Genomic DNA, 17,229 nt, shown 5'->3' on the forward strand with positions numbered 1-17,229 from the left:
ACATAGAGGAACACAAAAGGTTAGGGAAATACGAGAGAAGCAAATCAAGACCCTTAAAGGTAACCTTCCAGAGTATAAACACCATGGAGGAGATACTAAAAAATGCAAAGAATCTTACGGAGAAAGAGGAGTTCAAAAATGTATGGATAAAAAGATGCCTAACACAAGAGGAACTGGAATTACTAAAAGAGAAGAGGGAGGAAGCAAAAATAAAACATGAGGGAAGATCAGATGAGGAGAAGAATATATTTTTTTACAAAGTACTGTACTGTAATAGGATTGCAGGTACGAAACTGGTACATAAACAGGAGGGAATAAAAAGGAGGAAGGTAGTAGAACCACGTCATGACAAGTATATAAACAAGATGATTAAGTTGATGTACTCAAATGTGGATGGAATGGTATCTAAATTATTAGACATGAATGATTATGTCAAAGAAAATGAACCACATATAATATGCCTAACTGAAACAAAATTAACACCAAGGCTATCAAATGACATCCTAAACTTAGAGGAATATAATATATGGAGAGGAGATAGGAACTTAAAAAAAGGAGGAATTATAATATTAACTAAGAAAAATCTAAAAGTCAAAGAAATAGAACAAGATATACCCTCACAAGTAGAACTGATTGCAGTAGAGATCAATACAACTGAAGGGAAAGTAATTGTAGCCAATTTGCACATGCCACCCAAGTCAAATACATGGGAAAGAGACGAGTATGAGGACCTGGCAAAGAATACAATTCAGAGTTTAAGATCATTACTACATAAAATGGAAGAGAAATCGGGAAGAATTATACTAACTGGAGATTTTAATACAAATATAAATTGGAATACTCTAGATATAATAAGCCAAGAAAGCTGTTGGGACCAAAAGCTCCTGGATCTCATGCAAGTTTTTTCCAAACGCAACAAGTAAGGGAAAGCACCAGAAAAAGAGGACTCGATGTACCCTCAATGCTAGATCTCATATTTACCAGGCAAGAAAACAATATTGAAAATTTAATATACCACCCTCCATTCGGCAAAAGCGACCATGCAGTACTAAATTGCAACTTCAGGATAGCATATGACATAGTTAACGGCAATGAACGTTACAAAAACAGCCTAAACTATAAAAAGGGAAACTATCATGACCTAAAGAGGTACTTCTTAGAAATTGATTGGGGAAAGGAGCTTAGAGGACAAGATTTAAATGCTATATATAAAAAATTCTGTGAACTTTGTGAAATAGAAGTCCAGAAGTTCATCCCAAAGCACAAAGAAGCAAAGAAAATAAAGAAATGGTTCAATACAGAATGTAAAAAAAAGAAAAAAGAGATTTGTTGTGGAATAGACACAGAAGACACAATAGTGAAAGGGCATATAATAATTACAAACAGGCAAGAAATCATTATACAAGAATAAGGAGGGAAGCCCAAAAACAGTTTGAGGAGGATATCATAAATAAAAGTAGTGATCAACCAAAGCTATTTTACAGCTACATCAAAAGCAAAAACTAAAGTAAAAGATAAAATACAATCCATTATGGACGAGGGAATAACCTAGACACAAGAGAAGGATATTTGTGAAGCTTTAAACAAGAAATTCCAATCCGTTTTTACAGAGAAAAAAAATTTTGAGAGGGATTATGTGGAACATGCATGTCCACACATACTACCAGATATAAACATCAGAAAAAGTAATACAGGAGGAGCTAAGTAAATTAGACAAAGGAAAAGCAAATGGTCCTGATGAAATTTCATGTTGGACACTACGTGGATGTGAAAAGGAGTTAAGTAAACCATTATTTTTAATTTTCAAGAAATCCTTGAGTCAAGGTAAACTACCTGATATTTGGAAGAAGGCAAACATTGTTCCCTTATTCAAGAAAAGGAATAGACAAAATCCACTCAACTACCGACCAGTATCACTAACCAGTGTTGTAAGCAAGGTATTAGAAAAGCTTATAAGCTTGGGTAAATCATCTTGAAGAACACAATATGATAACAGAAAGACAGTTTGGTTTCAGAAAAGGAAAATCATGTGTTACTAATCTGTTCAGCTACTATGACAGAGTAACAGACACATTACAGGAAAGAGAAGGATGGGTGGACAGTATCTATTTAGATTTCATGAAAGCATTTGACACAGTACCACTCCAAAGACTTTTATGGAAACTGTACCATCAAGGAGGAATTCGAGGCCAACTGTATTGTTCGATGCAAGATTTTCTAATAAGAAGAGAAATGAGAACAGTACTTAGGGGAAATTACTCATCATGGAAAGAAGTGACTAGTGGAGTATCACAGGACTCCGTGCTGGCATCAATCATGTTTTTAGTGTATATAAATGATACAGACAATAACACTGGAAATGAAAGCTATTTAAATATGTTTGCAAATGATGCAAAAATACAAAGGAGAATTACTAACATAGACTCTTGTAAAGAGCTACAAGAAGAATTAAATAAACTTCATGAATGGAGTAATACAAGGCAAATGGAATTCAATGTGGACAAGTGTCATGTAATCAAGTTTGGTAAAAGTGGAAAAAGACCTGATTGGGATTATACATTAGGAAATAAAACCTTACACACATCAGAAAGAGTGAAGGACCTAGGTGTGATTATCAATAGCAGACTATCTCTGGCAGACATCAGTGAGAAGGTACAGAACATGTATACACTGCTTGCAAATATGAGAATAGCATTCACATACATAAATGAAGACATGCTAAGAAAGATAATAACATCATTCATTAGACCAACCCTGAAGTATGCATCAGTAGTCTGGAGTCCTCATCTCAAAAAGCATATAGACAAGATTGAAAAAGTTCAAAGGACCGCTACAAAGATGGGTACCAAGCTTAAGGGATCTAAGCTACGAAGAAAGACTAAATAAACTGAATCTACCAACACTACAGGAGAGAAGGAAAAGAGGTGACATGATTATGCTATATAAATGCATATCAGGGAAGGAGAAAATAGACATAAATGATTACTTAAACTATGGGGAAGCATCAGCATGAGGACACTGCAAAAAACTGCATAAGAAGAGAGGTGATAAAGACGTAAGGAAATTTAGTTTCCCAAATAGAGCAACTGATCAGTGGAATGCACTACTGAATGAAATAGTGTGTGCCAAAACAATTCACAATTTTAAGGATATGTACGATAAATATGGTTTAAGACACGGGACAGTACGAGCTTGACTCATTCCTGTAAAGATGCAATTAGGTAAGAACACACACACACACACACACACACGAGAGAGAGAGAGAGAGAGAGAGAGAGAGAGTAAATAAAGGAATGGCAGAAAATGCGTCCCTTGCACGAATGAGAAGATAAGGCGTGACAGCCGTCCCTCTTTTCTTTCTCATTGTCCATTCCCTTCCTCCTCTCTCAGAGAGAGAGAGAGAGAGAGAGAATAAAATAGAGGGATGGGACAGCGTCCATTCCTCCCTTGGAATGAATGAATGATGTCCCTCTTGTCTTTCATTCTCCATTCCCTCCATCCTCTAGCACCATCACATAGGCCGAAGCCCTTGAAGTCGAACTCAGGCTCCAGCACGTCCACTTCCTCTCTGTCCACTTCTCCTCCTTCATCGACCCCTGCTGGCACGTCCAAGTCTTGCAGAATAGCAGCCACATTCTGTCTCTCCTGAAAATATCATGTGATCTGTGTGATCCAGGCTTGTTTCTGCTCCTGTATGTTTCTGTTGTAGATGGCCATCACTTGAGACTTCAGACCACTCAAGGTCGATAGGATGTTGGTAGCCTCAGGCATGCGTCGTCGGCTGCCGGCTGGGAGCATCGAAATGTAGGGAAATTTGAGAAGTGAGACAACTCGGAAACTTTTTTCTTGCGCGAAAAATGAGGCGTCGAAGTAAAATGTGTCGAAATACGAGAAACCACTGTACTGTATTTCATACATGGTAATACTTGCTGGCAACATCGGTCCAGTCCAAATAATCCTATGCATCTGAGTCTGTAACCAAGAATCTTCATGCACCAATGTCATACATTTCGCAATAACATTATTATCCCACCTGCTGCAAATTAATATCATTGGGGAATGAGTTCTTATCTCGAACATATCATCTTTAATATTAGCCATTTAAACCATACGTGCTATCTCTACCTCATACAGTGTTCTCAGATCAACAGGCTCATATCATACACACTGAGAGGGATGAAGTTCTGCTGTCAACTGCACATATTTTTGTTATATGCTATTTTACCCTACCATGATGAACGAGCCACTTTCCACTGGTTCATATTTTATATCCACTGGTACAGTCACCCCAAGAAGTGATGGCAGAGTTTCAGATTGCTTCAGACACTCTGCACTGCCATGCATTCCATGAAAACTTATTGAATTCAAGGTAAAAAATTCTGTACTTCATCACATCATATTGAAAAGAAAAGAAGAAAAAATACGTAGTACATCACACTAAGAATTATGAGAAATGAATAACATAAGGCAATAATATATTAGAAGCCAGCCTGTAAAATATGTTTCCCCGATTTGAATGTGTAATGTATTACTCCATGCATGGTGCAAAGTATATCCCCGTGCTCATGTTTATGTCCCAGGATTTCAAAAACTGATTATCTAGTTTTGAAGGCCAACCTAGGAAAATTCTAGTGAATGCAATAGGCTACTTGCTTTTCAAATGCTATGGTGACAATATAGGAACAATAAGGATGCCGCAAAAATTAAATTACTCTTAGTAACGATACATTACCCCACGCTGAGGCAAGACCTTTTCTGTCTCCTATTCCTTGTCTCACGCTAGCATATAATAAATGTAATTATATGCTTCATTCTCTACTGACGCAAAATTACTATGTATTACAGATTATACCTTTTTCTCTTACATTAGGCAGTAATAAGAACTAAAACACAGGCTTACAAACTCGTGCAATGCAAAACCACATACTTGTTCGATCATTTAAATTTGGAATATCTTTCATTTTAAACAAACCACTATGTCCTCTCTAAACGAAAATGCTGATTTGGAAGTTCTGAACTCATTGATATGTTTATTGCATTTTATCACTCCTACTAGTTGTTCAGGCACCAAGGATACTAGAATATGACACAAGTTTGTATTCTCCAAGGAGCTCTGACTCACAGCATATTTCAGAGGTTCTTTTATATTTCATTCAGTGATAGCAGAGTATAAGAGAGAAGTGGAGGAACGATTGGGCAAATATAAATTGGAGCAGATGGGGGACGCGGAAGGTGTGTGCAGGATATTTACAGAAGAAATATGTGCAGCATGTGATGTGGTGTGTGGGAGGAAGAGAAGACGGAGGGGGGTGCAAGGAACAGCGTGGTGGACTGAAGAGGTGAGACAGGCTGTGGCACAAAAGAAGAAAGCATACAATGAATGGATGAGAAACAGAGGCGTGGAAGAAGTTGAGAGGCGGAAGAGAGAGTTATATGTAGAAAGAATGAGAGAGGTGAAAAGATTAGTAAGAGAGAGTAAGAAGAGAGTGGATGAGGAATTTGGAAGGAATTTGAGTGTAAAGTGGAAGGACTGTAAGAAAATGTTCTGGAAAGAGGTGAAGAGATAAAGACAGGATGGAAGTGAGGTTAGCAGGGGAGTGAAAGATAAAAACAGTAGATTACTAGTGGAGAAGGGAGAAAAAGTGAGCAGATGGAGAGCACACTTTAAGGAATTGTTGAACATAAAGGATGGAAGTAATCCGAGTATAAGTGGCTGGGGAATGGCTGGGAGAAGGAGGGAGGTGAGAAGACAGGAAGGAATCAGTAGGATAGAAGTTGTGGAAGCAATGAAGAAAGTTAAATTGGGGAAGCCCCAGGAATTGATGGAGTTTGTGGTGAAATGCTGAAGCATGGGGGAGAGATTGTAGTAGAATGGATGTGGAAGATGTGCAGATTGGCCTGGGAGGAAGGTAGCGTCCCGGAGGATTGGAAGTCAGGTATAATTATTTCCTTGTACAATGGAAAAGGGGAAAAAGAAGTGTGTGGTAATCATAGGGGCATTTGTCTTCTTAGTATAATAGGAAAAGTGTATCGTAGGATACTTATTGAGAGAGAGAAAGAAAGAACAGAGGAATTAGTTGGAGAAGAACAGGGAGGCTTTAGGAAGGGAAGAGGTTGTGGAGATCAGATATTCATTCTTAGATATTTAGTGGAAAAGTTTCTAGAGAAGGGAAAGAAGTTGTATGCGGCTTTCATGGATTTGGAGAAAGCATATGACAGGGTGGATAGACAAGGATTGTGGAAAGTATTAAGAACATATGGAGTAGATGGGAAGTTGTTGAATGCTGTGAAGAGTATGTATGATGGTGCTAAGGCTGCAGTGCGTGTGGATGGTGAACTAAGTGAATTTTTCTCTTTGAAAGTTGGGTTGAAACAGGGATGTGTCATGTCTCCATGGTTGTTCAATCTGTACATGGATGGGGTAATAAAAGAGGTACAAGGTAGGGTAGTGGATGTTGGAGTGGCCCTGGTGAGAAAGGATAGTGTTTGGAAACTCCCAGTACTGTTGTTTGCAGATGATACTGTGTTGTTGAGTGAAGACGAAGGGGAGCTGCAAGGCTTGGTGGATGAATTTAGGAGAGTGTGTAAGAAACGGAATCTAAAGGTGAATGTAGGGAAGAGTAAAGTGTTGGTCTTTGAGCGAAGTGAAGTCAGTGAATGTACAGCGAGGTTGGATGGTGAGGAATTGGAAAATGTGAGTACGTTTAAGTATTTGGATAGTGTGATGAGTAAGGATGGAGGTTTGGAAGGTGAAGTGCTTGAAAGGGTACAGCAGGGAAGAAAGGTTGCTGGTTCTTTGAAAGCAGTGATAAGAAACAGGGAAGTGAAAATGGAAGTGAAAAAGTTACTACATGACAGTATTGTGATACCAACTCTAACGTTTGGATGTGAAGCTTGGACATTGTTGGAAAGACACAAGTCAAGAGTGAGAGCAGTGGAAATGAGTTATTTAAGAGGAGCCTGTGGAGTCACATGGAGAGACAGGCTGACGAATGAGGATATAAAGGAGTGTTGCGATGTGAATGTGATAGGAAGCGTTATGAGGAACACAATGAGGTGGTTTGACCATGTGGAGAGGATGGAGGGTGAAAGACTGACGAAGAGAGTGTATGTGAGTGAGGTGGAGGGGGGAAGAGGGAGGGGGAGGCCGAGGATGAGATGGAGGGATGAGGTGGAGAGGTATATGAGAGAGGGGGGTGTGAGTTGGGAGCAGGGCAGTGAAATGGCGGGGGACAGAGCGACATGGAGGCGTTTTGTTTGTGGCCACCTCAAACAGGATTGAGGCGTCTGGCAATAGATAGATAGATAGATAGTTCTCAGACTTATACTACATCTTCCACAGATTTTTCTTATTGGAAAAATGGCCAAATGCCGTGTAACAGCTGCATGTCTGTGAGTAAACGTAGTCTTCACTTGTGCCTGCTGATCAAACGATTTAAAACAGCCTACTAACTTATCCGGCATTCCAGCTTTCTGTCATCGTTCATGGGGACGACAAAAACGGAAATACAGTAAATGACTTTTAACTATTTGCTAGTACAGTGGAGTCGCCTAAACCACGGCAATTAGAGACCAGTACCTACCCGTGGATTACGAAATCCGCAGTTTACAAAGTTAAGAACCAATGGAAAAAAAGTATATTTAGTCTGGACCCTCGTGGAACCCCCTACAGCACTCTACCTACACCTAACTAGCCAACAGGAAACACAAACAGACTATCTTAGAAATATTCAATGCATGTACTTAACTGTAAGGAGCCTTCTTCTTGGACCCCAGCTGGGTCGAATGTCGCCTTGGGGGGCTGGGGCTGTCCATAACAGAGCCCAGGGAGAGGTAACCTTGACAAAAAAAAAAAAAAAAAAGACCAGGCAGCGCTGACAACTCACGGGGGAACACACGTAGTTGGCAGTTGGCAAGACAGGAGGTAAACAAAACATGGTGGCTGTAGTGTGCACACTTGCCACCAGGGCCAGGCTGTGATTGGCTGCTGGGCCTAGGTTGTCTGTGATTGGCTAGCAGCCACAGAATACATCATGGGTGCCTGGATATTATAAATCTCCTCGGTAATGAGCCACTTTGGAACCCAGATCCACGTTTTTCATGCTTTTTCTGCAGAATTAAAAAAATAGGGACTGGTTGGGCAAAGTACCGTGGATTACAAATCCGCAGCTTACAGATATGCAGATTAGGCAACTCCACTGTGGTTTAGCGGTTAATATCTTATACATAAAAATGACAGATTTTCATTGTTTACTGAACGCCTTTTCTTTTCAGTCTTATGCTACCAACAATAATTGCTTACTACCACACTAGAAATAAACTGTGCAACTTATTTCTGACTGTCCTTGAGCAACTGATCTGAAATTTCAATTAGTTCTGTTTAGGATTTCATATTATCATAACTAACGAACTGTTTCCTACAGTCTTGAAATGTATAAGTACTCTGCCATTTACTTATTGTTTTCTATTACAATTTTACATAATAGGTGTCATCTTGCAAAGATATAAGAGGAGTATTATCCATTATCACTGAACGAAACCTTTTGGATACCCTGCTGTCACTTCTTAGACTGACTGTACATTATCCCATCCATCCATTGCCAGACGCCATGTATCCCAAACGGGGTGGCCAAGGGCTTAGAGTTAATTGTTTTACAGGGAGGGGCACTAATCCTCCACCAACCCCACTTGACACGTAGGGATGCCAACAGCATCTGGTGTTCCCAGGCGGTTTGAAGGATTTATGAGGGAGGTTGAGGAGGAGCAACAGCCATTACCCGCTAGTGACGCCAGCAGCCATCCTCCGGGGACCCAGTAGGACTACCTACAGCCTTGGATACCACCTTCCATTCCCAGCAAGCCCACCAACACTGTCCTAAAAGGTTAGTTATCAGTCATAGCACAGTACCATTTATTATAATTACAATAGTACCAATATATGTATAGGTGTATGGTAGGTGTTTAGGGTCATTTTTCCTAGGGTTGCTGACATAATTCATTTTTCCCCATAAGCTCTGTTGTTAGTCCAACACGTTTTTGGTCCAACACGTGACCCATGCATGACAATATTACCGTGTTGGATGCGAGGGTACATTATACTGCTATATTATAAACTATTTTGCTATACCATCCATAGTGAAGAATATGTTTCTCAATAAATTTTTAACTGGTTTAATGTTCCTATTTCATATCCACTGGTACATTATCCAGTACCCTTGTGTCCAACACGGTAATATTGTCATGCATGGGTCACGTGTTGGACCAAAAACGTGTTGGACTAACAACAGAGCTTATGGGGAAAAATGAATTATGACAGCAACCCTAGGAAAAATGACCCTAAACACCTACCATACACCTATACATATATTGGTACTATTGTAATTATAATAAATGGTACTGTGCTATGACTGATAACTAACCTTTTAGGACAGTGTTGGTGGGCTTGCTGGGAATGGAAGGTGGTATCCAAGGCTGTAGGTAGTCCTACTGGGTTCCCGGAGGATGGCTGCTGGCGTCACTAGCGGGTAATGGCTGTTGCTCCTCCTCAACCTCCCTCATAAATCCTTCGAAATCACACTCAGAACACTATCTTCATCCACAGCCATGGAAGGTCCTGCTTCTGCCTGTCCTAGCACTCTGTAATCCTCGACAAACGGCATGCTTCTCACACTGTTGCCAGAGCCCCGTCTCGTGACTGTGGAAAGTGATCGCTGTCGCTGACTCGGTAGAGAATAAGGAGAAGCAACTTTGTTTATAAATTGGTACGCATGCCGATGAGAAGGGTTTCAAAACGACTGATATTTATTCTAAAATATTAATATGTACAGTATTCAGTGTGAGGCTAAATGTTCAATGCTGTAGTACGATACATTCTCTGTCGAGTCGCCTGGGTTTTGGTCACACTGTTTTGCCCGTCGTATCCTCGGCAGGAATCCATCCATATGAATTCCAAATGCCCGTGGTATCGTCGGCAATTTTACCACGTTACCGTTCCGATTTACTATCGTATCCTCGGCAAACCTGGTATGAAGTGCCGTGTGATAGCCTTCGGCTGCCAGGATCTTGTCTTGTTTTTTTATTATGGTCCTCACGTTGGCTTCATTCATGCCGTAGGCCTTGGCAATGTCAACTTTCCTCTCCCCTTTCTTCTTCCTCTAGATGCTTTCTAGCCTGGTGGCCTGAGGGAGGTGCCGATGCTTCTTGGGGTTATCAGAAGGCTTCATAGGCAACGTGAGCAGGGTAAAATGGAGTAACAAGGGCAGAAAATGCAGCAAGAAAAAAGCACCTTCCAATGCAATTACAGTATGCGACTGAGTGGCGCTGTGGCAGGAGAAATTTAAACAAAACATCACGTGACACCAGAAGCGTTTTTAATTGGGCGGCATCATGATCACGTCATGATAGCGGGCGGGGAATGCTACTTGAACAGAAGTTTTCATTGGCTATCATCATCATGGCAATGTCCAGTATGACCGTGTTGGACCGGGGGTGATCGTGCTAGAGTTGAACTCTGCGGATTTCGCCCACTTCTCGGAGTTCTGTGCGTGTTATGCTAACACACTCGTGTTGCAGTAATTAAATTGTATTAAATAATACTAATTATTTGCTCTCCATGCTGGACCTGAATCGTGCTGGACTAACGCGTGTTGGACGCGAGGGTACTGTACTGGTATATTACACAATATTTTACTATACCATTCACAAAGATGAATATGTTTCTCAATATATTTTTAACTGGTTTAACTGTCACTGGTTGAATTGTCCACTGGTTGAACTGTCCACTGGTTTAATTGTCCACTGGTTGAACTGTCCACTGGTTCAGTTGTCCAGTCACCATTACTGCCTACCTGATCGAAAGCTGGCAAGCCAGGGTATGGTGTTTTTCTCTATGTTTCTGTTGGGGATTTTGGTACTGTACCTGTAATTAGACTGTACTGAAGGATGGCATCAAGGTTTTACTAATATCTATTATTGCAATAAACATATGTTATGCAGATCTCACTGAGCTGATGCCATCAGATCCATGTTGTGTGAGGTGGGTTAGTAAGGTGTTAATGGAGTGAATGGAGTGTTGTGCTCTAAAGCCATGGTGTGAGGGAGTAATGGGGGGACACTTTGTTAAAAATCAGGTGTTCAGTTATCTTGGATGGTGTGCTAACCAACATATGGGTTTGTATGAGGTGGGGGTGCCCATCATCCACTCACTCCATGTACTGCTGCCTCATGGTCTCTACACTAAGTTTCCTGTAACCCAGGAAACCATTTACTATACTGGGTAGTAACCATACCCGGTATAACTAAATCATGGCGCCTGGTGGTTTAGTGGGTAATTAAATGTTCCAATAGGATTAAGCCTATGCGGGTTTATGTCCAAGGGATGGTTGGGGTTTACTGTTCATATAATTCCACTCAGGGATGAGTGAGGCTGGTCACTCTCATCTTAAATGTCAGGACCAACATGTCTAGCCCTGGGCTCCTATGCTCCTTATGGGGCAACACAGGATCTGATGATGAAAAAAAAAAAAATGAAGGAGGGCATGCTGGGTTTTTATTTGGTTTGATAACAGTTCCATGTTTCAAAATGTTGGAAATACTGTGATGTGCGTATGAGTAGCCGGTGTCGTGAGGTGGGTCAGTGGTAAGAGGTGGGTGTCAGAGTGCATAATCTTAGAAACTTGTAAGGGAGAGTGGGTTTACAGAATATGCAGCCAAAAGCTGAAGAAAAAACAAAAAAAAAGGAAACAAAATATTTCAACTAAGATGATCTAAATCTGCCTGATCAGATAGGACTGCCAAGTGGATACGAAATAGAGGCAATTTTTTATTCCAGTCTTTCAACCACCTAGCCATCATCCATTCCTAAACTGTCTCTGAGGCCTGAAGTGAAGGGGCCAACGACTATGCTATTTAGTCCAGATATTAAAGGCAAGGGTAACGAGTCACTTACCCCGAGTAACATTATGAGTGATACATTCCAATCATCCTTGTACTCAACACTTATGAGTACCAACTGGTTGTAGTATTGAAACTAATTAGACAACAGACATTCAGTTACTGGTTATTTGTCTTCCTGGAGTACAGGAAACTACTGTATTTATCTTGTGATTCAGTTTAGTCTCACGAAGGTAGCACTACACTGAATGACTGGATGGCTGATGCTCCCAATACCCCATTATTCCAACCCCACCCCATATATAAAAGAATAAAAATATAATATGAAAGAGATGGAATGCTGAAGACACATGCAGCACTCACCTGTGGAGAGAGCAGTGGTAATTTCACCAAAGCCAGAAGTCGAGCCATGTCCTTTGTCCTTCCCTCTAGGTCATGTTTCAACCATAGTACCAGTGCCTGTCATAAGTACAAAACACATCTCTATAGCGAATGAAATATAGCAGGTCCTGGAAAAGCACGAAGGATATGTACCATGCACGAGTTGTGCTACCCAAACTCGTACTAAGCATACCATTATACACAAGAAAAAGTGGGGGTTACGTTCCACCTACACAATCTATCCAATTCTGTTTTGCTCTAGATCACCAGTACTGAAGCTGATATACTGTACACAGTAGTAGTATTTATTATTCCATAATACAGATACAGTAATACCCTAATATATGAATCCCTCGATGTGATACCCTGGCATAATAATGGGGGTGGAAATACCACCATACCCATCCTAACGATGGCCAAACCCTGGTTTAACGATGGGTTTTGATTTTTTTAATCGATTTTAATATTCTAAACTAAAATTGTGTGCTTAGGCTGATTTATAAGCATTTTTTAGACTTAGATTAATGTGTTTTAGCCATAGGTGGGGGGAACATTGTCATTTTGGGGTACAGTTTAAGAAGTTTGATCTTTTCACATGTTCCCTATGTGACAGCATGTGGGTCGGCAGAGGGTTAGTGCCTCTCCCCGGAACACAACTAACTAATAATACAAACAAGAAGCCTCAGACCAGGACTGAGCAAAAGATGACGAATAAGGACCGAACAAAAGACATGATGTGGATGGCGACGTGGAATGTAACGGGTGCAAATGATGAGGTGAAAGAGAGAGAGATTGTCCAGGTGCCTGAGGGTGCGAAAGTGGATGTGTGTGGATTAACTGAAACTAAATGGAGAGGTGAGAGTGTTAGAGAATGGGATTATGGATGGGGTATATGTGCAGGAGTAGGTGAGAATGAGAGGGCAAAAAAAGGATTGTGTATTGTTGTGAGTAACAGACGGAAGGAGAACATAAGAGAGTATGGATCAGGTGGCTCAAGGATCGTGTGGGCAAGATTGAAAGTTGGACTATAAATGTGGGCGATTATGTGTGCATGTGCCAACGCAAGATCATGCAAGCAGAGTGACAGAAGAGTTCTGGACAAATGTGGAAGTGTGCATGGAAAACTTTGAAAGGAATGAGTGTTTTTGACTGCTGATATGAATGGTAAAGTAACGAATGTGAAGGTGGATGGAGTAGTTGGTGAGTGGGGTGTGCCTGCTAAGATAGATGAGAATGGCAGTGCTTTAGTGGACACTTGTACCAGGAGGGGGTTGGTGATAGCAAATACATTCTGCAGGCACAAAATGATCCACAGGTATACATGGCGAGTGATGAGACGGGTGGATGGTGAACTGAATGAAGGCAATGACTGATTATGTGTGTGTGGATGAAAGGATGTGAAGATGTGTAATGGAAGCAAGAGCATATACAGGATGGGTGAGTGGACTCTCTGACCACCACCAAGTGGTGGTCAGAATCAAGGTCCAAGTAAAATGGAGAAACTGAAGAAGGGAAGGACGGGAGGAAGGGAGTAGATGCAAGGAGAGTGGAAAGGTTACAAGAGGATGAGAAAAAGGCAGCATACAAGAGAGAAATGGAGGAACAATTGGGTAAATATGAACTGGCGTAGATGGGGAACGTGGAAGGTGTGTGCAGGATACTCACAGAAGAAATATGTGCAGCACGTGAGGTGGAATGTGGGATGAAGAGAAGACGAATCGGGGTGCAAGGAACAGCATGGTGGACTGAAGAGGTGAGAGAGGCTATGGCACAAAAGAAGAAAGCATATAGTGAATGGATGAGAAACAGGCGTGGAAGAAGTTGAGAGACGAAAAGATTAGTGGGAGAGATTACGAAGACAATGGATGAGGAATTTGGAAGGAATTTGAGTGTCAAGTGGAGGGAATGTAAGAATATGTTCTGGAATGAGGAAAAGAGAGAGTTACATGTAGAGAGAAAGAGAGACGTGAAAAGATTAGCAAGAGAGTAAGAAGAGAATGGATGAGGAATTTGGAAGGAATTGGAGTGTCAAGTGGAGGGAATGTCAGAAAATGTTCTGGAAAGAGGTAAAGAGAGTCAGACAGGGTGGCAATGAAGTTAGTAGAGGAGTAAAAGATAAAAATGGTAGATTACTAGTTGAGAAGGGAGAAAAAGTGAGCAGATGGAGAGAACAATTTAAGGAATTGTTGAATATAGAGAATGAAAGCAATGTGAGGATAAGTGGCTGGGGAATGGCTGGGAGAAGCAGGGAGGTGAGAAGTCAAGAAGAAATCAGTAGGATGGAAGTTGTGGAAGCAATGAAGAAAGTCAAAATGGGGAAAGCCCCCAGAATTTTTGGAGTGTGTGGTGAAATGCTGAAGCATGGGGGAGAAATAATAACAGAATGGATGTGGAAGATTGCACTGTTGCATCTTTATCTCTATTCTATCGCTACTTCAATGGTCACTGCTCCTCTGAACTGTCTGCTTGCATCCCTCCACCTCTATGACGGGCGCTTAGCACCTGTCTAGCAGCTAACTCTCAACCCTTTTCTGTCCAACCCTCTAATGCAAGAGTTAACCATTACTACCAGTCCTTCATTTATGCAACAGGTCAACTCTGGAACTATCTCCCTCTGTCTGTATTTCCTGCTAGCTATGATCTCCAGTCTTTCAAACGCAGTGTGTCCAGGCATCTCGAAATGATCAGATCTTGAATTTGGCTCTCTCTTGTATTTTGTTTTCCTCTTCGAAGGAACAGTTATTCGGGGCTTGTGGCCTTTGGTTCCTTCGTCCAAGCGTAAAAAAAAAAAAAAGGGCCTGGGAGGAAGGTAGAGTCCCAGAGGATTGAAAGTCAGGTATAATTACTCTCCTGGACAAAGGAAAAGGGGAAAAAGAAGTGTGTGGTCTTCATAGGGGCATCAGTCTTCTTAGTGTAATAGGAAAAGTATACGGTAGGATACTTATTGATAGTGTTAGGAAAACAACAGAGAAATTAGTTGAAGAAGAACAGCAAGGCTTTAGAAAGTGAACAGGTTGTGTAGATCAGACATTCATTCTTAGATCTTTAGTGGAAAAGTTTCTAGAAAAGAGAAAGAAGTTGTATACAGCCTTCATGGATTTAGAGAAAGCATATGACAGGGTGAATAGACAAGGATTGTGGAAAGTATTAAGAATATATGGAGTAGATGGGAAGTTGCTGAATGCTGTGAAGAGTATGTATAAGGATGCTAAGGTTGCAGTGTGTATGGATGGTGAAATTAGTGAGTTTTTCTATCTGAAGGCTGGATTAAAACAAGGATGTGTCATGTCTCCATGGTTGTTCAATCTGTATATGGATGGGGTTATAAGAGAGATACAAGGTAGGGCTGTGGATGTTGGAGTGGCCCTGGTGAGAGAGGGCCGTGCTTGGAAACTCCCTGTACTGCTGTTTGCAGATGATACTGAGTTGTTAAGTGAAGATGAAGGAGAGCTGCAAGGCTTGGTGGATGAGTTTAGGAAAGTGTGTAAGAAACAGAATCTAAATATGAATGCAGGGAAGAGTAAAGTTATGGTCTTCGAGAGAGGTGAAGTCAGAGAATGTAAAGTGAGGTTGAATGAGGAGGAAATGGAAAATGTGAGTACGTTTAAGTACTTGGGTGGTGTGATGAGTAAGGATGGAAGTTTGGAGGGTGAAGTGCTTGAAAGGGTACAACAAGGAAGAAAGGTTGCTGGTTCCTTGAAGGCAGTGATAAGAAACAGAGAAGTGAGCATGGAAGTGAAAAAGTTGTTACATGACAGTATTGTGATACCAACTCTAACGTATGGAAGTGAAGCTTGGACGTTGTTGTAGGGACACAAGTCAAGAGTAAGAGCAGTGGAAATGAGTTATTTGAGAGGAGCCTGTGGAGTCACATGGAGAGAGAGACTGACAAATATTGAAGTGAAGGAGCGTTGTGATGTGGATGTGATACGAAGTGTTAGGAGAAACTCACAGGTGGTTTGGCCATGTGGAGAAGATGGAGAGTAACACTCTGACAAGGAGAGAGCATGTGAGTGAGGTGGAGGGGGAGAGAGGGAGGGGAGGGCCAAGGATGAGATGGAGGGATGGAGTGGAGAAGTATATGAGAGGGGGGTGTGAACTGGGAGCAGGGCAGTGAAATGGTGGAGACAAGGTGACGTGGAGGCGATTTGTTTGTGGCCACCCCGTATGGGATTAAGGCGTCTGGCAACAGACAGATAGATAGATAGGTTTTAGTGAGTTAGTTACAGCTGTTTGGCTTTGGTTAGCTTCTTTTACAGCTGTTAGGCCATTTAGTTTGGCTTTAAACTTGTTTTGGGGCTCATTTGGGTGGGTTTTGGACTTGGTTGGGGGGGAAACCAAAGGCTGAAAAATGCATCCTAATACATTACATATTCAAACTACCCCGATATGCGATAACCAGCTTAACGATGGGTTTCTACTTAACCAATTGCATTGTTAAACCGGGGTATACCTGTACAGTGCAGCCTCATTACATGATGCAGGGCTTTTGCTAACTCCCAATGGTTGCGAGCCATTTGGCTCCTAAGGCTTCAAATTTACATGCCAAATAAATTTTTAGTGGCCAAACTGACTACGAGCCAAAATATTTTACAAGCAATAAATATTTATTTACACACCGTGATGATCAAAATCATATAATGAGGTTTTAAACATTCACAATGGCGACAAGGAAAGACTTCATAATCGATCACAACGTGCTTTGAGAATTACTTATTTTGTAGTTTATTGGGTTTTGAAGTGGATGTATTTTCTCCTTGCCAAAAGGCGACTTGCATGATAAATTTGTCCACTGAAGGGAAAAAATACTCGCATTTGCAAGTTGTGGCTCGCCAAACAAGAGCCCTAAGACGCCTTGTTATGTAATAAATCACTACAATATTAATTCATATGTTATACCCTGTCTCGGTACTAAGTTAAATATTTTTCATGATTTCGCTACAGTGATATTTTCAA

At 41.1% G+C, this 17,229-nt stretch overlaps 1 protein-coding gene across 1 annotated transcript in view; it reads right to left on the reverse strand.

Moving 5' to 3' along the window:
• Positions 1-17,229, reverse strand: part of LOC145404950 (kelch-like protein 5) — a 245,665-nt gene that overhangs the window by 159,924 nt on the left and 68,512 nt on the right. The window contains exon 5 of the mRNA XM_080276456.1: positions 12,256-12,351. Coding sequence (XP_080132582.1) covers positions 12,256-12,351 — 96 coding nt within the window. The remainder of the gene's footprint in view (positions 1-12,255; positions 12,352-17,229) is intronic.

The sequence above is a fragment of the Coenobita brevimanus genome, chromosome 65 (assembly GCF_032717465.1).
Source record: "Coenobita brevimanus isolate Jiangsu-jjx chromosome 65, ASM3271746v2, whole genome shotgun sequence".
Taxonomy (NCBI): Eukaryota; Metazoa; Arthropoda; class Malacostraca; order Decapoda; family Coenobitidae; genus Coenobita; species Coenobita brevimanus.